Source organism: Chaetodon auriga, chromosome 2 (assembly GCF_051107435.1).
Source record: "Chaetodon auriga isolate fChaAug3 chromosome 2, fChaAug3.hap1, whole genome shotgun sequence".
Taxonomy (NCBI): domain Eukaryota; kingdom Metazoa; phylum Chordata; class Actinopteri; order Chaetodontiformes; family Chaetodontidae; genus Chaetodon; species Chaetodon auriga.
The window spans coordinates 11,647,501-11,670,262 of record NC_135075.1 but is presented as its reverse complement, the minus strand read 5'-3'; the positions used below and the strand labels follow the sequence as shown (position 1 = coordinate 11,670,262).

At 45.8% G+C, this 22,762-nt stretch overlaps 1 protein-coding gene across 4 annotated transcripts in view; it reads left to right on the top strand.

Moving 5' to 3' along the window:
- Positions 1-22,762, top strand: part of plxna1b (plexin A1b) — a 182,297-nt gene that overhangs the window by 47,859 nt on the left and 111,676 nt on the right. For all 4 annotated transcript variants that reach the window (XM_076754236.1, XM_076754219.1, XM_076754227.1 and 1 more), the window contains exon 3: positions 4,392-4,574. In XM_076754236.1, coding sequence (XP_076610351.1) covers positions 4,392-4,574 — 183 coding nt within the window. The remainder of the gene's footprint in view (positions 1-4,391; positions 4,575-22,762) is intronic.

Here is a 22,762-nt window from a genome sequence, read left to right as displayed (position 1 = left end):
ATGCCCTAAAGAGATACATCAGGCTTGAAAACGTACACACACACCCAACCCCGAGGGTCAGAGACCCTCCCACCACAGTCTCCTAAAATCCTGTGGGAAACACTGCCTTCCATGTCTTCAATAACAGTGAGGCACATCACTTTGGTGCCTGACATGTTTAAGACTGTAGGAAATGGGTGTTTTTTGAAATGTGTGTTTATCTGTCGGTTTGATGGGTGGACAGCTGATGATGAAAGAGGAGAGAGAGGCATCTTTTTCTCTGAAACCATGACGTTAGCATTAACACCAGCCACTTCTGTCCCTCTCTCTTTTGTCCGCTCCAGCTCTCCACCATGTCAAAACATATTTTTTGGAGTATTTTCCTCTGTACAGTTTGTCTTGCACAGAAACGCAGCGCCTGTCAGCACACCATGCTGCCCAGTTGCTAAATGAATGTTTGTGCGTTTGCCGTGCATGTTTTCCTTTTCACCTTAATAGCCATGATTCACAGCAGTGAATTCAATCAACAGCACCATGCATGTTCCTGTACAGAAGCCCGTGTTGTGTTCTGCTGTTTCCATACGTTTCACTGAATGGAGGTTACTATTGACAAATTCCATTTGAGGTCAGTGTAATGTGTGCCCGGACATATTTTCTTGACAAAATATGTTAAAGAAATAGCAATCATGGGGGAATGATTATTGAACCATTTCCTTCTGCCAGCCAGCACACATCTGTAATCACTCAGTGTTGTTGGCTGAGTTGTGTGTACACTCGTGTTTGGTGCCATATGAATGGCTATATTTCATGGTGTTGCAGTGTGAATTGGGTGAAGCAGCTCCACCCAGGGGAAACCACTACAGTTGTGGCTGTTAGCCAGCGACACACGTGACCTCTGTTCCTAGAGACCACTTGGATTTTATATATATATAGGTGTGTGTGAGTGTGTGCGTCCGCGTGTTTTGTATCAGCAGTGTCTTCGCTATATATTTCTCCGTGACCTTGATTATCAGCTGACAGCTCACATGTGCTGTACACACACACACACACACACACACACACACACACACACACACACACACACACACCAGAAGTATAATGCTTTGCTCTCAGCCCGTATATTGACCCTTTCAAAACTCCCGTTAAAAGATCACAGCTTAGGGAGATTTGTGTGTTCCCAGTCTGGGTCTACAGCAGAGCTTAAACGATTTGTCTGTTCATCGATTGGTCAATCAGCAGAATATTAATCTGCAATTATTTTGGTAATCAAAAAGAAATCACAGGTGATACCTTCTCACAGGGGATTGATTTCACTTTTTCTTAGTCTTCAAATGCAATGTACAAATGTACAATCACTGCTTAATAAATCCGTACGTCTGTGTGGAGTGCTGGTTAGAGTCGTGGTAGAAACAAACCGTCATTATCTCCGCTTTTCAGATTTGACTCACACTCAAACATCCAAGTCCTACTGAACTGCAAATATCCTCGAATCCATTCAGCGCCACATGCATCCTGTGGAAATCAAAAGACGAAAACCTCCTCTTCTGCATTTGTAAGGCCCTGCAGCCAAAGTCAGTGGAAGGTTGTTGCCTTAACTCTTCTGTCCCCGGCGGAGTTCTGCGTCTTTGAAAACACTGCAGAACGTTAAATGCGGTCTCCAGCCAATAACCCCGCAGGGACCACAGAGGGGAATATTATTTCCATACTGAATATCAGCTGTAATTCACGTGGGAAACTTTTAGTGCCTTAAATTGCCGAACCCACATCAGAATGTAGCCTCCATTAAAATGCTTTCCAACCTCAAGGGAAACGCCTTTTATTCCATGCTGATCTGTGCTGTTTAAACCTTCCAGACCTGCAGGAATGCTGTAGCACCTTTACCCTTGAGTGCCCCACAGAGACCTATATAGGCTACTGTGTGTGTGTGCGTTGTGTATATGTCTGTGTGCATTGTGTGTGTAGTGGTCTGTGTTAATCCTTATGGACCCCAGGGGCTACTGTATACAGTATTTTCGACAGTTTGTCTCCTCCATAGAAGATGGATTAACCCTTTTAACTTGTTTCCCTTTGGCTCGGATAGCCAAACGGCTTGTGTGTGTGTGTGTGTGTGTGTGTGTGTGTGTGTGTGCGTGCGTGCGTGCGTGTGAGTGAGAGTGTGCGTGTGTGTGGGGCTGACTTGAGTCCAGATTGATGGATTTCTCTCCCATGACTATATGGTTTAAAATAGTTGCCCCGAGCTGTATGTCATGTGAAGACGATGGGAATTGTTTCGTTGCTCGTGGCCAAATCTGTGTGTACGCACGTAAAAAAAACAAAAACAGAAATGTGTGTGTCTGTGTGTGTGCAGGGGTCCTCACATGTGTGTCTGTTGGTGTGTGTTGTCTGTCAGTTGCCTTTGTTCCAAGGAAAGAAATGACCCCCCGGCCATTAGTGGTCACAAAAGAAAGTTGTTTCAGGTAATGGCTGTGTGTGTTCCTGTCTTTCACTTTCTTAAACACACACACACACACACACACACACACACACACACACACACACACACTTCAATTAAAATGTGTCTCCTCTTTTTTTCTTTGCTTCTACCTTGTGACATCATTGTGCAGAAGAAGAAATAGAGAGCAAGCTGTTTGTTGACCCCATTTGATAGCCCTACCACACACACACACACACACCTCTACACACTTAACGCAGGTCCAAAGAGGTGTGTGAGGAGCGAATGAAAGAGAAGTGACTGAGAGGGAGCGACGGCGGCAGAGGGAGACTTGCTGAGGAGGGATGGACGGAGAGGCAGATGTAGAGAGATTGGGCATGAACGGTTGGATGGACGGAGGAAGAAAAGGACAGGGAGGGGGGATATCGACGTTTGCTGTTACTGTAGCAGCCTGAAGGAGGACGGACAAAAAGTAGAAAAAGGCAGAATAACGGGATATTGACATGTGCTGAGCTGCAGGCAATTTAGGCAGATCAGGAGGGAGAGAAAGTGAGGGAGGGAGGGAGGGAGGGAGAGAGGTGTTATCTTTTCTCCTGTGTGGATCAATCAGATGATGTAGTGATAAGACTGTGGATTACACCGCCATTTACACACTCTCCAAGTGTACGTGTGTGTGTGTGTGTGTGTGCTTGTGTACTTACTAACACACGTGTCTGTTGGCTCGCTTTGACACACACTGACGCCCATTCAGTTCCACACTTTAGCAGTCAGTTAGCAACCTCACATCTGACAGACACACACACACACACACACACACAAACACATTTGGTCTGTCAAACACAGTACAGCCAAAGCAGCACCCAAAAAGTGTTTTTATTACCATTTTTTATCATGAAATCTCAAGCTAGTAGCTATTAATCTATTGTGGTGACTCTTATTGTCAGTTAATTGGTCAGTTTCCTGGAACCACGTCTTCAACCGCCAAAAACCCGACATATGGAATTCAGAACGTTATAAAACATGAGGAAACGGGAAATCACATATGAGAAGCTGGAAAAAGTTAATATTTGGCATCTGTGTGACTTGAACAATGAATATTTCGCAACCAATCAGTTACCAATTTGTTGACAGTCATTGATTTGATTAATCAACTAATCATTCCAGCATTAGTCAAAACACAGTGATACTAAACTTACTCTGAAATGTGGACAAAGGTGCAAAATGAGTTAGTTAAACAAAACGTTCATTGTCTGCTGCACGTTAAGCTGACTTCACAGGCTCTCTGTGTGTGTGTGTGTGTGTGTGTGTGTGTGTGTGTGTGTGTGTGTGGTGACTGGTTAAAGCATCATATGGGTCATTGGATTTCCAGGGGCTATGGGCCCCTCGTGACATGGGAATGCTCCAGATATTGTCACATGGTCACCAGGTTTAGCGCCATGTCACCGCCTTGACTGAACTCTGGGATTCAGTGGGGGGCGAAAGGAGGCTGTTTCTGAATGGCTCGTATTTGAATAGCTTGCTTAACATGTCGGATAAATTGAGAAAAAGCCTTATAGTTGGATGATGCACGTATAGCCTTCTCTATGCTCCCACTATGATGTGGAAACAAGTTACAAGTGAACTTCTAGACGGCTTTGAGGGACGTCCTTGAAACCACTAAAGCGCTTGATGTGTTGGACGTGATCCGGTCCCCAGACCTTTATTATGTTTCATTCCCTGCTCTCTCCTTGTCCTTCTTCTCTCTATACTTTGAACTGTTTCACAAAAAAGGCACTTTCTTTAAATTGTACTGTGTGAAGCAGTGGATGTACTGAATTAGGAAGTAAATGCACACAAGTGTAACCATCTTCAGCTGCATAGTGAAGACAGCAAAGCTCACATGAGACTCACAGTGAAGACAGTGAAATGAATCCTCAGACTCTGAACTGAATTCTGAACAGTTTGATTCTCGTCTGACTTCGCCTTTTCTTCCCTCCTCCAGCCGCTGCAGATAGACGATAACTTCTGCGGCCAGGACTTCAACCAGCCTCTGGGGGGGACCAGCACCATCGAGGGCACCCCTCTCTTCATCGACAAAGATGATGGCATGACCTCGGTGGCGGCGTATGACTACCGCGGCAACACCGTGGCTTTTGTTGGCACGCGGAATGGCAAACTGAAGAAGGTAGGGTTTTCATTTTTGGGGCTTTTACATGTGTGGGTTTTTCCTTTTCTGTACAAATTGAATAAACTGTCAGCTGTCTCTTGGTTGATTTTGAGCGCTGTACTTGAAAGCGAATACACTCTTTGGTACTTGTCATTTCAAGGACATTAAGAGAAATGGATATAACTCATTTAGTGTCATTTTCCTCTGTTTTGGTTGCATGCAGCCTTTCAGTCAGTGAGGGTGGTGGCTCTTTCTGTGAACCTGTACGCTTGCAGCTTAATCCTTATGCATTTACGTGAAGCACTTTTTACGCTAAGATTAAATGCAGTCAACTCCATTTTTCTCTCGCGAGTGGCCGTTGGAGTGCCTCTTTAAAACCTGTTCGTTTAACAAGCAATTTTGAAGCAAGTCTGCGGCTTCTCCCTCGCTGATTGTCATGGTCGTCACGTTAGACATAAAACGTTACTGCTGTGTCCCAACGCCGCGTACCGCCTCGCCTCTAATTTTAAGAGCTCGCCTTCAATCAATCCAACAGCTATGACTGGCGAATGGCTTTTCTGTTCTGGCCAGCTGTGTAGAGGGGATTAATTCAGGTGGGTAGATAAGAGGTGGGACGGAGGGACAGAGAGGTGATGGATGGATGGATGGATGGATGGAAGGAGGTTTTAACTTTCTGTTTTCTGTCGGAGGCTGAATGGAGACTTTTGGGCAGCAGTTTAGGGGTGAATTTCTGATTTGTGTCAACTTAGACCTGGGTAAGACTTCACACGTTTAGCCTGATTTTGAGCCGATTTTGTCGTGGCCGATGGCGAACAACAGTCAGACACGTGTACTCATGTAGTGTGACATGCTTAACGACCTGTTGTGGGGGCGTCCCAAACAGGATTCTTGGTTGATAAGGCTTGTGCAGAACTGTCTTTGTGATTATATGTAAGATCCACACTCATACATTATGCCATGATGATGTTTCTATCTGTGTAATATGCTTGTGTGCAGCCTGGGTGTTCTTTACTGTGTGTCACGTCTTTGAATGTGAGTGTGTGTGTGTGTGTGTGTGCGTGTGTGTGTGTGCACGTGTCTGGTCTGTGGAGGACAGAGCTCTCCGGGTAAATGGGAGCTCATTAGAATTCACCCCGTTTCCCGCCACACTGCTCAAGACCTGTCATCCATTCAGTATTATGAATGTATAATCAGCCTGTGTGTTTGTGTGTGTGTTTAATGCGTGTTTGTGTATGCACAGCGTGTTTGTGTGTTTGTCACTCACAGTGCGCATAATAATGTGTGCGCTTGTGATGGCATGGATTTGTGTGTGTGTGTGTGTGTGTGTGTGTGTGTGCGTTGTGTGTGTGTTTATGAGGGAGTAAGAGACAACAAACAATACAGTGTTGACTAAGATTCAGTACTGTGCATTTGTCAAAGTGACACCTATTCACTTAGCTTGGCAGTGGTCCCTTTATTTATTTAGCTATCGTCACGTCTTTTCTTCTGCTGGTATGCACTGTGGTTGAGGTGTGTGTGCGTGTGTGTGTGTGTGTGGAGAATATCACCTGGGAGAGCAATGTTACAGTCGATTGTTGAGGTATGTTGTTTTTATATGTTTGTGTGTGTGTGTGTGTGTATGCGTAAAAACAGAGCCAAAGAGCCTGCAGTTCTTTTGGCTGCCTTCTGTTTCAGACAGAAAATCCCCAAAACAACAAGAAATCTGGTCCTGGAAAATATTCAATTTGCATAGAAAGAACAATATCTAAAACCTGACACTTGAGCACACACACACATTCACACAGCAGACTGGCAGCAGTGCCAGTTTCAGTCCCGCTATGAAGAAACACCCAGTGAAAAAAACGACAGCATGGGAAAAAGAGAAAAAAAAAGGGCGAAGTAATACAGAGACAGATGAAGGAGGAGTGAAAAAAGAGCAACTGAATTAGTCGCGTGTGGTAACAGATTCTCCCTCTCTGATTGGGCACGCATTCATCGTCTTCTGCTCTGCGTTTTTTATGGGTCAGTGCTTCTATAAGTGATTTTATTTGTGTGCTTATTATCCGATCAGTAAAATAAGACGCTTGAGTCGTCAGGATCTGTTTCTGCACCAGTGTGTTTTTAGCTTTTGACAGTTTTGTGGGAGTGCGTGCAGACCTTGATGCCAAGATAGAGTGCATTCCTCTTCTCACACTTTCCTCTGAGAGCACTTGTGTTGAATGCTGTTTATATAGCCAAGCCTGAGGATGTGGAAGGGAGACAGGAGTAGAAACAGGGAGAACAGTGGTAGGCTGATGATTGGGCTAAAAAGGAGGCCGTTTTCTCGTGTGTTTTTCTGTCACAGTTCGAGAGGAAGAGAGGCGAAGGCTTGACAGAATTTCACAGTTTGCAAGTAGAAAACTTTTATTAGCAAGGCTGTATAAATAAAAATAAACAGCCAGCGTGCTCCGCATGAATCTTCATGTGGGTCTTGGAAGATGCTTCAGCTTCTAAGTAACGTTATTTTACCTGAAGCATCTCTTCATTCAACATATTGCTGGACTAAAAGGCCTTTGATATCTTGTGTTATCTATACTCAGAGTCTATTTTTAACCAACTCTATTGCTCAAGGTTGTCCAGAGCAACAAGACGGTGGCACAAACAACATGTTTAATGCACTAATGAAGTCCCTCTGTGCCCTGTTGGCCACACACACAGTCACGCACACACAGGGGAAGCTTTTACTAATGAGTCCTGGTTTGATAGGACAAAGATGGGAGAAGATACAGAGAGAGGAAAAGAGGAGAGGTAGAAAGATGAAGCAGATAGGGAGGAGAGCAAGAGGAGGCGAAGGAGAGGAGGAAGTGATGAAGAGAGGTGACGTCCACTGGTGTGATTAACTCATTCCAGCGGTCATCTGGATACTGCTGTGGTCAAGGACACAGCGGCGGACTGGCCATCCGCTGCACTTAATATTTAGGATTAAAAGCCTCCATTCCCTTTGACTGTTTCATTATCTCTGTCTGCTTGGCCTGCCCTGTCATTGGTCACAGCGTGTCTCTGTTCATCTGTCAGCACGCCAGCTTTACATGCACTGTACGGTATCTCGCGCTCTCCTTTTTATGTCTTCCTGTCTAAAGAAACTCTGTCTGTGCAGTAAAGCAATCAGCAGATGGACATTGAAGTGAAACTCTGACGATTTTGGGGCAATTCTCTCAGCCACTGCTGCTCTTCAAGGCCCTGTTGAGCACTGACAATGAAAGAGCTCTCACTGTGACACACGGACACTCACACATATACACAGTCTCACTAGGTGGCCCGAGGACTTCAGACAAAAGAGAGGATCCAAGTCAATAATCCAATACCTATTATAAATGCTTGTTTTTAATGCCACACACACATTTACACACGAACGCGCGTTAAGATTCCTCAGCTGCGGCCTCCATCGGGGCTCCATTCAAGCCATCTGCCGTGGCCAGTGTGCCAGGTGGTCGGAGCCCCCCAACGCCTGGTGTGTGCCCATTGTGGCCGTGCCAGCCTCAGGTGTGTGCGGCGGGGAGGCGCTGCTCAGTGTCCATTCAACTGATCGAGACATCAATGAAGCACACCTTCTAACAACGGCGAGAACAGTCACGATGTCAGGCTCGTTTTAATGGCTAGCGCAACAAAAACATTCTGGACAAGAAAGACCACCGTTTAAAAGAAGTTCATCAATGGCAGAAGAAAAGTCCTTGGAAATGGGATTCTTTCAGCTGAGGGTAGCCGAGTGCCTGTTGGTTAGTGTGAATGTCTCATAACCGAAAGATAACCCGAGTGACCTCTGCACCAGACAAAGTGTTTCCATGAAGTGATTAGCATTGGTTCTGTCGAGGTGTCCTTGAGCAGGAACAAGAAGCCCTATCAGCCCCGTCCTCGTAAATGATGAGAGGATGACGGCATCGGCCAAGCAGCTGCAATCTAAACATCAAGTGCCAGATGGGATTTGATATGTTCTAGCTGCTCCACACAGTAGGCCTCTTTAACACACTGTTGGTTTTTATGAACGATGGCTCTTCACATCAGATTCTGTGAGATTTGTCGCTAGTTTTATTTGATCAAAAGCTGCTGACAGCTATTACTAAAGAATGGCAAGAGAAAAAGACCACAAGAGGAGAAAAGTGTTATGTGTTTGTTATGTGTGTTGGAGGTTTTTCCCCAAACTAAATGAGCACCTGCAGCTGTACACTTGCTTCAAAATGAATTTGCTGATCTAAAAAAATCTGTGAAAAGGTGCAACAACATCTAATTATTCTAACTTGTGAAATGAAATACTTGCAGCAGCTGGTTGACCATTAACACACTTGCTTAATGAAAAATATCTTGATTTTCTCAAAGAAATGTCAGTCACTCTCACAAAATAATGTACAATAATTTGATTGAGCACGAGGGAGCAAATGCATTACAGACGCTAACAGTAGCCTTAATATTTTGTTTCTTTGGTCTCTTCTTATTATTTTTGGTGCATGTTTGACATCATCTTTCACATCCAATGTGTTTTTATTGTAACCACGCTGGTCACGAGGCATCACAGGGGTTAATAACAAGTGACAGTTTGTCGTTTGTATGTGTATATTGCTGCGTGAAGTCGCTGATGTATTCCACTGGGACTGCCTGTGTCACCATCAAGAGAGCATGTCACGGCCTAATTGACTGATGATTGTTATTCCACTGGTGCATAATGCTGCCCTGTCAAACTCCCCTGTGTGTGTGTGTGTGTGTGTGTGTGTGTGTGTGTGTGTGGGTGGGCACGTGTGTCTGTGGTTTGCATTTAAATGTCCGTGTTCACCTCCCAGCCTTTACAGAGAGGACCTCCACCCAAAAAAGGAACAAATAAACACACTGTGGAAACACATCAGCAACATTTAACCAGTAGATGTAGTCAAGGAGGAGTGATGATGGATGAAATGTGTGTGTGCGTGTGCGTGTGCGTGTGTGTGTGCGTGTGTGTGTGTGTGTGCGTGTGTGTGTTCACTCTTTCTCTCACTCTCTGAATGTGTGTTACTTTTGAGCTTGAGAAGACTCTAAACTGAAAGTCTAAATCAAAAGATATGCCATAGTGACTTTGTGTGTGTGTGTGTGTGTGTGTGTGTGTGTGTGTGTGTGTGTGTGTTTGTGTTTGTGTGTGTGTCTGTCTGTGTGTGTGTGGTTTGTGTCATCTTTTGGCTCGGCCAGCTGAGCCACGAGTTGTTTGGCCCGGGCAGTGGCACAGAGGCGGGCTTTGTGCAGGCGTTTGGTAGCTCTCGGTCATTAGTTCACACAACTGCATGCGGTCTCTCTCTCTCTCTCTCTCTCTCTCTCTCTCTCTCTCTCTCTCTCTCTCTCTCTCTCTCTCACACGCACACACAAATGCAGAACGGATGAGAAAGAGACAGAGGAAATGGATATTCAGAGACTGATGAAAGGGATCAGATACGGCAGAGGGTATGGAAGTTAAGACCGAGTGCTCAAGACAAAACAGATAATTTACACTTTGCATTGAACACTGAGTTTTCCACTTAATTTAGCTCTGTCCCCGAGCGCCATCAGTCATCCAATCTTATCAGGATGTTCCCACATTAACAGCAAAGTGTGTCATTTTCTGCAGCGGCTTTTCTCTCTCCTGACGGCACAGCTTTTAAATGGCATTTTCCAATTACATACAGCCCCGTTAAGCCATAATGTGAGTGTGACAAGCCTCGCACATACAGTCGATCTTTGTCACCCCAAGAAGCCTGTCTCAGCTGCCTTACCTGTGTTATTATTGCCACAGCGACTGCAGCACACAGGGCTACCACAGCTGGACACGTCTTCACATCGACACAACATTAATTATTTGTCATGATTCTTTCTCTCATCTGACGTCATTTCCTCTCGCGTGGCTCTCTCAACCTATCAGAGCGCACAAAACATCTCCCCGTGGACACGCTCTCACACAGACACGTATTTCTACACAAAGGCACACTCAAGGAGGCTGTCCGTGCAGAATTTGACACAGTGAATATAGGATGTGCGCCTGCAGGCCCTCGGGTGCTGCCACCCTGAGAAACAGTCCTTTAGGTTGTTGGATGTCATACGCATAAATAATGTGTAAAAGGCACCCATAACTCTCATTCTAACTAAAATAGCCTCCATAAAACCACAGTTATGAATTAGTAAAAGAAATCATCCATCGCTTCTTCACGTCGCCTGTCTGCATCTGTTCCCTCTCTCATTTTCTCTGTTTCATCTGCTGCTCACATATTCTCTTTCCACTCTGTCTTTCTGTCTCCGTCTGTGATCAAAGATTCCTCTCCCTGATAATAGTTGAGCGTTGTGCGCGCGTATTGAGATGAGATGCAGCGATCGCTATTTTTCTCTAATCATTCTCCCTCATTAAAGAGAAGGGCAGAGCGCGCGCACACATGCGGAGAGCGTAGACAGCCGAATGTACATACATGTTAGAGGTTTGCATGTAAAAATAAGTGTACAACCTTGCACACACACACTCACACACGCGTGCGCACACACACTTTCACGTCTTGGAAAATGGGCTGTAACACTTAGATTCTAAGTGTAGACAGTAATGAGAGGTCTTCCTCTTCAAAGATTTAATGCAACCCCATCTCCTACACACACACACACACACACACACACACACACACACACACACACACAGACACACACTTGTGAATCCACCCACACGGCCTCATTAAAGCAGTGTCTTTAACATCTCACCTTTATCTTACAAGAGCTTCATCTGCCATAATGATCCATATTTCCAACATTACCACCAAGTTCTGGCGACATTAAGGGACACCGTGAATCACTGCAAGTTGATTTTACTCTTCGCAAATATTAACAAATATCTCTTCACATTATCGTCGTTTCACCAGTGAAATGAAATATTCAAAGCTAATCACTTGTAAAGTGCAGGATAAGTTACAGTGACCCCCTGCGTTAGCTAATGCCACTGATGCCAGTTCAGTCCTTGATAATCTCGGCGCTAATGCATTTTAGCCCGGTCCGGCGGTGTGTGACCGCACTGCACGGCGCTCATTCACTACCTCTGCGTTCCCATCCTAATTCGCTACTACCAGGGGTTAATGAGGCAAAGTGAGGAGCAGATGAGAGAGGGAGAGAACGCCGGGAGAAAAGGAGACAGAGGGAGAAAAGAAAAGAGCGAGAGAGATGAATAATAAATGCACCATGCTAGAATCCATTTTTAAGGGAAGATTAGAGGAGTCTGGATGCAAGCTGGGATGCTCACATGATCCAAGTGAGAGGACTAGGCCAGCCCTGTTTCTAGGTCATCTCCATTAGACATCTCAGGATGGAGCATCAAAGAGTCCCTGGTGTCCATGTCATATAAATGGTATGTGCAACGTAACATGCCTTTTACCTTTTCAGCATTTTCATCAGTTTTGGCAGATGATAATAATGCCATATTGAGGAATATAAGGTTTACATTAAATTTCTGGTCAAATTTGCAGCAAATTGTTGTTGGTGTTGACATGGAGCAATATTTGTGCCTGTAGAGAGGAAAGTTGTGGGTGGAAAAGGGGATTTAGTGTCCTGGCAGAGCTCTGTCCATGCCAACTGATACAGCCAACAGCACACCTGGTAGATGGCACAGTGCCAAGGCTGCATTGGCACTCTCGCTTCTGGCAAGACACACACACATGCACACACACATATACTGACACCAGAAGGGATGTCATATCTCAAGCTAACAAGCCAAAATGAGCACATTCATGCAGGTATATACAAACCTGGACACACACTGGGGCACGTTGGACGGCAGCACCGTGTCCAGAGGGTTCGGCATGAGTGGCACAGCGTGCATCAATCACCTTTGGCTCACAGTGGCTGTGTCTCACAAACGGGCACACACACATGCTCACGCAATGTCTCCCACACTCATTTCCTTGCAATTAAGCCCAGCAGCCCCACACTATATGCCTTGGCTTAGAAGAGGCTGTCTTCAGATGGCCGTGCAGCCCTCCACAAGTCCTTATCAACAACACATGGAAGCTAAAAAAACCCTTCAGCTATAAAGTGGCAGGAATGATCAACCGTGTACAGAGACACACTTGCATAGGAGGAGGACATAGCGTATAATGGAACAAGACGCTTTGATGGTTACCTTAAATCTCCGTCAATAACAAGATGTGAGCGGCTTCTTCATCTCCATTATACCAGATGCCGAGTGTAAATGAGTGTAAATATGTGAGCTACTATCAAATTAGCTAGTCTAGTGTGAAGAATGCAGACAGCATGTGCGCACATACACACTCTCCTATGGGAAGCGACTGTGGCACGCTTATCAGATTACCCATCGCCAAGCTAATAGATTTTTAATAGATTGTTTTTGATTAGTTCCTCTGGTTTAGTGACTTTAAGATGATTAACATTCGTGTGTACAGAAACAAATACGCATTTGTGCTCACCCCGACCCGCATACATTAGCATACGGCATTTTATTAGCAAATGGGATTACGTGAGTATTTTTTGTGTGTTTTGTTACAAGTGTGTCGTCACATGGCTGTCATATGCTTTGGGATCATTTCAGGGCCACGATGCTCAAGCTGGGCATAGAGTTCGCTCTACGCGCACACACACACACACACACACACACACACACACACACACACACACACACTAAAATACCCTTGAGATATACACACACAAACAACTCCAAATGCAACAGCTCCCTGTGTTCATGCTTCTCACACAGCATGGTGGCGTCTCCTGCCGTCTAACTAATTACCCCCACCCCCCACCCCCCGCATCCCCCTTAGGGAAAAGCTTCAGCCTGAAGCCGCATCACAACGTTAGCTGGCTTGCTAACTTGCCCCCAGCCCGCCTGTCTTTAGCCTGCTCGCCTCCTGACCACTGCTAGCCATATTGCACTGACCCTGTGGCTAATCCTGTTAGCCTAAGAGTTGGTGATAGCCAAGCGGAAAGCCAATTCCCATACTGGTCTGATGCCCTCTGGCTAATCTTTTAGCGTAACAGTTGGCTAAAGTGAACTTACTGCAGTTTCTTTGGCTCGTTTGTTATTAGTTCTTGTGTGCAGGGCAGCGAGTCCGCTCTAATTACTGAGTCGAGATTTCATTTAGTGCTAATTAAGAGGAGTAAGTGTTGTTCCAGCAGTGGCTTAGGTTCTTGTTTTTAGCGTTAGCAGAGCTCGCAAAGAAACAGCTAATGGCTCTATTATGGGTGCAGCTGACCTTGTGACTTTACCATTTCCATCTGCTAAGCCCTTAAAAATGAAGAATTAGGCATTTAAGAGGAGGCTCAGTGGGCACAGAGTGTTGTTCACTTTCTCGCAGAGGGTTGCTCCTTGTTCACCAACTCTCTTTTCCTATTTCCCCGCGTTCCTCTGCCTCCTCTTCCCATCCGCAGTCTGTTAGGTAGGAGAGACAGAGAGAGCTCATTGTCTCCTCTTTGTGGTAAAATATTTATCCATCCTCTCCTTTGGTTCAAATGTTTCAAACTGATGGGGTCTTTAATTAGTCATGTATGCATCTATCTCTCCTCTCCCTGTCTGTCTCTTGTTCCTCGTTCACTTCTAGTCTCTTTAACCCAGCCCCTCTGTTTTCCTCTCTTTGATTTACTCACACCATTGCTACTGTCTTTCTGCTCCCCTCTTTTCTCCATGGAATTAGTCATTAGCTGACTGACTGAGCTGATTGCATCTATTCCCAAGGCTAGCATTTGTTTGTGCATCTTCTTTGTTTCCCTCCCACCTCCAGTCCTCTTTCTCCCTCCCTCGCTCCCCACCCACTCTCTCCCAACACAGTCTTTCTCTTTCTCCTCCCCTCTTATTGTCACTCTTCTTTACACCCCCCCTCTTCCTTTCTCCACACTGTCTTTCCTATGAAAATGGTCTTGGCCACAGACACTGGTTTTGTTTGCTGAATTAGCACACCAAGGTACACAGCAGGCGCTCCCAACAGTCTCCTCCATACGTTCTCTGTAACGTTAATTGCACAGTGTCATTCTAAACTGGCTAACACCAATTAAGCCTACTACCTATTATATTTAATTGGTCATTTAGCTTGGCTACTGTTCGAATGCAGCGTCTCCCAGGAAATGGTGTACTTGGCCTCCAACAGCACATGTGGCCATTTCGGAGACAGTTTCCTCCTCCCTGTTGGTTTTACAATGGTCTGGCCAGCTACTGACACTGCCAAGAGCCAAGACGGGGGGCGGGAGGAGAGACACTCTCCTCTGTCTACCCTTCCCTCTCTGCCACCTCTCTCTCAAGCCATCCTCACACCCCTCTCCTTCTCCACTCCTCTGTCCATGTGTTCCTGGTGGATTAAGCTAATTAAAGCACCGCAAACAGGGTCCCCAGAGAAAGGCTGCATACACACACACACACACACACACACACACACACACACATTTTTACACACATGCACTGATTTACGAATGCAAGTGCATGAGAGCACACAATATGAAAAAGAGGCAGGAAACATGGGAACATGTACACATACATGCAAAGACATGCACCACACTCTGCATCAACTACAGTGGCAGACAGTGTTTTGTGCGCACACTTACTAAGGACACCATATATTACAGTGACGGACATGCCAAAACATCATGTTGATACTTTATGGACCACTTTCTTGCACTATAAACAAGCTAAAACTCCTCCTGGGGATTTCAGTGTATTACTGTGGAGATTGAATTATTTGTCATTAGCGAAGAACTGAGCTGAAGGCAGTGTAACCCCAGCCCGTACGCATCATACCCCACAGTTCGAAGCTGCATCGTCACTCTGTGTTTGCTCCGAGCGTCAGCCTAAGGACCCTCAGCTATGTGTTATCATCCATAAGAGCCTTGTGCTGTCTATTTATGGGTCACTGGCAAAGAACTGGTGGCCCAGAAATAACAGCCGACCCTCTCACTTCAACCTTGGTTTGTGTGTGTGTGCATGATCTGACATGGTTGATAGTTTCTATAGTGTGGCTGGTGTTTCTAAGACATGATTGCCAGCCAGCGTGGGAGGCGTCATGCCTTTATGTGTGTTCATGTTGAACAAGTCCTCACATACACCCTGTGTGACTACGCACTGAGGCATCAGTATAAAACACCGAAATGTCCCAGAGACGAGAAATGGCCGGAACGGATGAAAGAAATAGCCGAGGACGTTAGCAACCCCTTCATCCTGTCAAAGAGGAAGACAGGAAGAGAGGGAATGCTGTGTCACTTGGTAGGAATTCCTTCCGGATGTTTCTGCTTTCAGGATATTGGCTGTGTCTCTGGAAAACTGCCTGCTTCCAGGGAAAGCTATTGGATTACTGATAACCTTGGAATGGATAGTGCCAGCACAGAGGGTGTATATAAGCGAGGGGAGGGGGAGAAAGTGATGGATGCATGGGCTTCTCCCTCAGTTTGCTTCTATCTTCTGTTTTCTGTTCTTTCTCTCACTCATCATATTCTCCTGCAGTGAAATCAATGATGGGTCATTGCCGCTAAGTCACATACGTCCTCCCATACCACGGCGAGGGTACGGCTTTCGACTGCACCGATACCCCCGCGAGAGAATCGTTTTATTACTGTGCAGAAGATATCAGAGGGTTTTGAGCACACAACAATAAACACGGTCACACTCGAGCACGCACAAGCACACACCCAATAATAAGGCTCCAGTAACATAGGGGTCTTTACTCCAAGTTGTCTTCAAATCCCCCTGTGGCGGGCCTGCTCCTCGGTTGCCGTGGCAACAGTAGTCAGGGCAGCAGCAATAGTGAGGAAGAGGAAGGATGAGAGAGAGAGAGAGAGAGAGAAAGAGAGAGAGAGAGAGAGCATTGATGTTTGTGGTGCAGGCAGGGGATTTGAACACAGTCACAACATTGAAACTGGGTTGCTGCAACGTTGCTGAATGTTGGAGTTGTATGGAGCAGCGGCGCAGTGCTGGGAATGCAGCTTCAACTGGGGTTGGAAATAAGTGGGCTTGTAGGTCATGTTTACCCCTCTGTGTGTGTGTGTGTGTGTGTGTGTGTGTGTGTGTGTGTGTTTGGGTAGAGCGAGCGAGCGAGAGAGAGACAGACACAAATGTGGGAGAGAGAGACGAAACTGCAGAGACAGCACACTCGCTCATTAACTCCCTGGGCATGTTCATTCTGTCTTGGTGTTTGTGCGCTTGCAGATGAGCTCGGTGTTTGTGAGGACATGCTCAGCCATGCACAACACCGTGGCTGCGAACAGGATTCAGTCTACACTCTCTGTTACTTTGATATTACATCTGCTTACAACCACACTATAGAATCCATATACATGATGTCAGTGGTCCTGATGTTATGTGGCAAAAAAGTTATTTTATGATGCTTGATAACAGTGTAAAATGTTTCTCTACGTTTTGGCTTCCCTTAATATAAGTCAGAAGCTGTCTTCACATTTCCAACTCTAAGTCAATACACAGTCATTGTTTAATGCTATTCATTTGACAAACCATTGCCATTACCGGAAAGATGTGAAAAGAATTGCAGGGATGGTGTTGCTGGGGCAATCATTTCTCTCCTCTCTATATATGCAGTACAGAATAGCGCAGCAGACACCGGATGCACAGCAAACAGGCAGTTAGTGTCAGGACTCCAGTAGAAAATCCATAGTTTCATTACAGGCCCAGTGCTATGAATGTGGCCGGGAGGCGACCAAAGCTCTATCATGGGCCCTACGGGAGCCAAAATGGCTGCATTTAGTGATGCAGTGGAGTGAAGAGGAGGCAAGAGGGTCAAGGCTGCCGCTGGGAATGAAGTGTGTTAGAGAAAAGCAGCCAGATAAAGTTCATGTGCAGTAACTGGCACAGCTGCGATTGTACCGTACTCACCTTCTTTCTGCGACTGCCACACTGTCTCAGTGTGACTGTGTCAAGGACCTCACAACAGGAAGTGACATCAGTGCTGTGGGTCACAACATAATGCCATTTATTACACAGTCCCTTGACAGTGCAGATTTCTGTTTGCTGTGGTTCTTTGAGATGTGTCATAGTCAAATTGAAGTACACGGCACAGGAGTTTTTTTCTTGCACATGTACATGTCTTACACTCTTCCGTCACTAAAAATTAAGAAGTCGCCACAAAGCCACTCAGAGTTATTGGAAATGGCCTGAGGTGGGTCAGTGTGGGGGAAGGTAGCACTCGGGGAGCTCCTGGCCATTGTGTGTCCCTCTAGGTGATTAGAGTTAAGAGGCAGGCTTTAAGGGAAATTAGCTTTCGATTGGACCTTCTGATAAAGACGTAGGATTGTAATTGTTAGTGACCTCCAGGACCAGAAAGTAAAGATCGGGTGAGACATATTGTCCACAGTAATGTGGATTGATTTGAAAATGTTGTTTATTTGCTGAAAGTTTTGTGTCTGCACAATGCTTGAGGAGTAGAAGAATGCTCTTCCCCTCTTCCCCTCTTCCTCCTCCTCCTCGTCTCTTTTCCATCTCCTCCCCTTTCAGTGGCATCTGGCAAGCAACAAAACTGTGTATTACAACCGTTATATATTCAGCTCTCCGTGTAGTTATAGCTCAGGATGTTTTATTTGAGACACTAGTGTGACTTAATTTTAGAGCTTATGCATTTAATGCTGTATATTTATTCTCTATTGGCCATGTTTGTGCAGGATCTATCACATGGCTCACTGCCTCTTGGACACCCTCTCATCATCCATTCCTCCACCCACCTACCCATGGACCCACCCCCCCCCTCTCTCTGGGTCCCCTGATGAATTGACAGCTGTATTTTTTGTCATACTTGTGCTTCCACGTGTACCTAACTAGATGATACAATGTCAGACCTTGGAAAAACAACCCAATTCCTCTGAGGAAGAGGCAAGTGAGGGATTATGGAGGAGAGCTTTAGCAGAGGAGAAGAGAGGAGATGCGACACACACGCACGCACTCACTCACACACACACACACACACACACACACTTAATCAGACTGATTGCTTGCGGCTCTGACTCTTCTCATTGCATCATCTCTCTAATGCATTGGTCCTGCATCACTCTCTCCTGCAGTGTGTGTGTGTGTGTGTGTGTGTGTGTGTGTGTGTTTAGAAATGCAGGGTCCTCAGTAGACTGGTAAAAAGCCACAGGGGGCATGTCCTGATGTTATGAAGCCTTGGATGTTCACCAGAATGGGTGTTTGTGTGCTTTGTGCGCTGATTGACATCCAGTTAAGTCTGTTAAGTCCTCCAGTGTTAATATGTGTACACCATTTATCATGGAAGAGCTCGCTTCAGCACATTAATATAGAGCCAATTTCATTAGCAGTTAGACCTGACTTGCATCTTTCGGTGAAACAGTTTGGGAATAAATGAAGTATTGAATGACTGGATTCTTGGATAGATGGTTGAAATGGTGAGTATGCAGTGTTTAAAATGCACAAACAAGCTTTTTTTTTGTTCTCAAGCGTTAAAAGATGCATCTCTCTCAGTGCTGATTTAACTGATGTGCGTGTTTGATCCTACCCCTTAGTTATGACACTCTTTAGATGCATACACACACACACACACACACACACACACACACACATGTACACCCTGTGAGTTGTTCTTCATTCCCATCTCCTCTCCTCAGAGAGAGCGATGGAGCCAGGAGCAATGCAAATTGGGTAAAATGTTCCGGAAAGTGGCTTTTCCCACTGGGACTTCTCAACTCAAGCTCTGAGTTAGCACTCCCTGTGTGTGTTTGTGTGTGTGAGTGTGTGTGCACCACAGTTCTTGCTGTTGCATCCACGGGTGTGAAAACGCTTATTGTTCTGCATGTGTTTGACTGCATGAAAATGTGTGTGCCTGGATGTGTATGTATGTGTGTGTGTTCATCCCTGTTTCTCCCGGGCTGACGGGAGCTAAAGACCAGATCTTCCATGCGATTTTCAACTTGATCGAGAGACAGACGGAAAGAAAGAGTGTGTACAAAGCAAGCCGATGGTGGAAATTGGGGGCACCTCTCTGTCAGACCTCAGCAATTAGCGGCTAGAAAGGCTTGGCTAGCTGTTAATGTGACTGTTGGTATAGATGGAGAGAGAAAAGAGAGAGATATTGGTTGTTTGATATTTTCTCAGTGATGGTTTACAGCTTTCCCACCAGCTCATTGCCTTCCTTTTTTGTATTTATTTGGAAAACATATGATCCCGTGGCCAGGAGATTATTTATTGTCTCTAGAAGGAAGGTCCTCAGTCTTTGCAGCGTGAGCCCACAATGTTGTGTTCAAAGACACGCAGCCGAACCTGAATGACTTTGGGAATTAAACTGCCAAAAAAAAAGAAACAAACAAAAGTAAAACAATCCAAATAATCCAGCTGCAGTTGAAATCGGGTTTTTCAGCTTGTGGCTGAACAGTTAAACTCGGAGGAGCTGACAGTTTGAATGGCAGGGGGGGTAAAAAAAAGTCTTTAATACTTTGCCAAGTTCCTTCATGGCTGAAGAACGGCATCACACGCCCTCCTGTGAGCCTGAATCAAGTTTACCTCTCCATGAACTCGGGGACTTGGTACACTTTTCTGGCATCTCCCGTCACTCCCACCATGTCCGTTGCGGGGGTTGTATTGTGCAGGTTTGAATTTATTGCCCTCTCTGCATGTGCGAGTGAGTGTGTGCTTCTTTGTGTGTGTACCCAGTTAGGGCGGACAGTGAAGCATTGCCCTTCCACAAATGGGCTGTGGAAAACCTACAGGTTGCACCATCTGCCTCTTGCATGCGTGTGTTTGTGTGCGGATGTGTGTGTGTGTCTTGTGACTCTTTTCTCAATGGAAAGGTATTGTCTATTCAAAGTTTGTGACCTGGCCAAAAGCAATTTACCCAAGTACACACACACACACACACACACACACACACACACACACACACACACACACAAACAAACAGTAGATTTATGCAGCGGCTGACTCAACAGACTTGGCATTGGAAAACTTGGAGGATGCAGGAGAGGAAGACAATGGGGACTGTGATACTTAGTTTTACTGGAAACGATGCAAAGAGGAGGAAGAGGGAGAAAAGAAAGGCGGGGGGGGGGCTTGGAAGAAAAGGCTAGAGAATGGGTGGGGTTGGGGAAGGCAGAACTGTAAATAGTTTAAGGCTGGAGGGAGGAAATGAGAGCGATAGGGAACAAAACAAGGTTGTGAATGTATTTGTGGAACGACACAAACACAGTCTGTCTCCAGCTCCAATCACTGAACGAGCAAACATTACTGACGGGATTTTCAAGCCAAAGAAGCGAATTGCCTTTTGAAAACGCACAAATTCATATCAGTATCAGCAATATTGCATGTTAAGGAAGTGGGATACATTTTCATTGGCCTCTTATCTCAACAGGCTGGCAAACGCAGCACCATTAGACATATTTACATCAAATCCCTCCCTCCTCCCTCCTCCCTCCTCTCTCCGTCTCCCCTGCGTTGGGTCCCAGGAGGAGACTAGCAAAGTGTGTGTTTTTTAAGCGCGAAGAGCGAGCCATGCCATCTGTAACACGCTCATTTCTGGAAATAAGAATATAAGTCTAATTGAGCTTTTTAATTGTCCTCTAAATCCTGCTGAGCGCCCATGCTGCTGCTTACTGGTGTGCGCGTGTGTGTGTGTTTTGTGTGTGTACGGATGTGTTTGGTCTGTTGGGATGTGAATGGTTCTGCTTGTAAGTGGAAAAAGAGAGTGAGCGAGCATGCAGGCTCCTTCTGTGTATAATGAGCTAATAGCAACGTGTGGTTGCCCTTTGAGGAATCTATTAGCGTGCATTGTGTTTTTGCAGTTTCACGAAGTGCGCGCGTGTGTGCATGTGCGTGTGTGTGTGTGTTTACATGAGTCAGGAAGCAGGGGGAAGTGAGACTAGAATACTCCAAGCTGGGTTTAGTGCGTCATATTGGCTCCTTTTTAACCACTTTGAGCCTTTGTTTGTGTGTGTAAACGACTGATTGATTGCCGTTGTAGCAGTTCAGTTCGATTTGAACCAAATCTGATCACAAGTATCAAAGTGTGTTAAGTTCGCTGGAAGAGAGTCATCAGTGTATGTGTGTGTCTGTATAATTAACACCACCTCCAATCAGGCCTTATCTCTTTGATTGCCTGTTGGTGTAATTGTCTGTGTGTGTGTGCGCGCGCGTGTTTTTGAGGTTATACACACTGTGTGAGAGAAAGTAATTCAGGACGAAGGATTTCCTCCCTTTTCTATATGGACAACTTCCCCCGCTCATATACACTTCCTGTTTCGGTCCGTGGGACGGTGGGAGAGGGACGGGAGGAAGTGAAAGGGCAGATAAGGTGGCAGATGTTTGAGTTTGTGTGTGTGTGTGTGTGTGTGTGTGTGTGTATGTGTATGTGTGTGTGTGTGTGTGTGTGTGTGTGTGTGAGCGCCTAGGAGAGCCAGAGAGACAGAGACACAATAAAGAGCACTTCTATAAAAAGCAGTCTTGTGACAGTCCAGTGCTCTCAGCTGACTGTCTGGAAACTTTGCCGAGTTTCTTCCCCGCTCGCCTGTTTTGGTCCAGGGGAAGACTTCTCACCAGTTTGGCATTTTCTGCGTGTGTGTCAAAGAGGTGACACCCATTAACTCTAACACAATAATCACTCGCTCCCACGTCTTTTTTTACGGACCAGCAATTGATTTGAACTTTGTTTTTAAGCACGGTGCCCTGCAGGGGGAGATTGAGGGAGATGGTTAGAAAGCAGACTGCAGAGGAAGAGGATTTAATGCTCAGTGACATGTGTCAGAGGCTGCTTTTGTCAGGGACACACGCACACACACACACACGGAGGATGCTGATGGTGGCGTGCAGTATCCTGATGCCTGTGCCATTTCTTATCAAGCGACGCCGTTACACTGCTGTCGCTCTCCGTGTTTGTGTGTTGGAATATTTTGACTGTTCTGCACATCCCACGGCAAAATTAAAGAGGACGAAGGCTTGAGTGTATCCCAGAGCGACTCTTTCCCCCGTCACCCTCTGGTTTTTGTTTGCTTTTTTTTGTCAGTCCATGTTCTTTCCTTCTGGCTTTCTTTCCTTCCCTCCCTCCCGCGTTGACTCCCTCCATCGACTCCCCCCTCTCTCCACGCCTCCGTCGCGTCCTCACCCGCTGACATAGTGGAATGAGAGTTGACCCAGCTGGTCACCGCTTTAGACAAACTCTCTCTTTCTCTCTGTTTGCCTTCGTTCCTCCCTCAAACAGACGAACCACGCGCGCACATTATCTGTTAGTAATTGGCAGCCAGCAGCCTCTGATTTAGAAAGGTCTCACATTTGTCACTCAGCTTTTCTC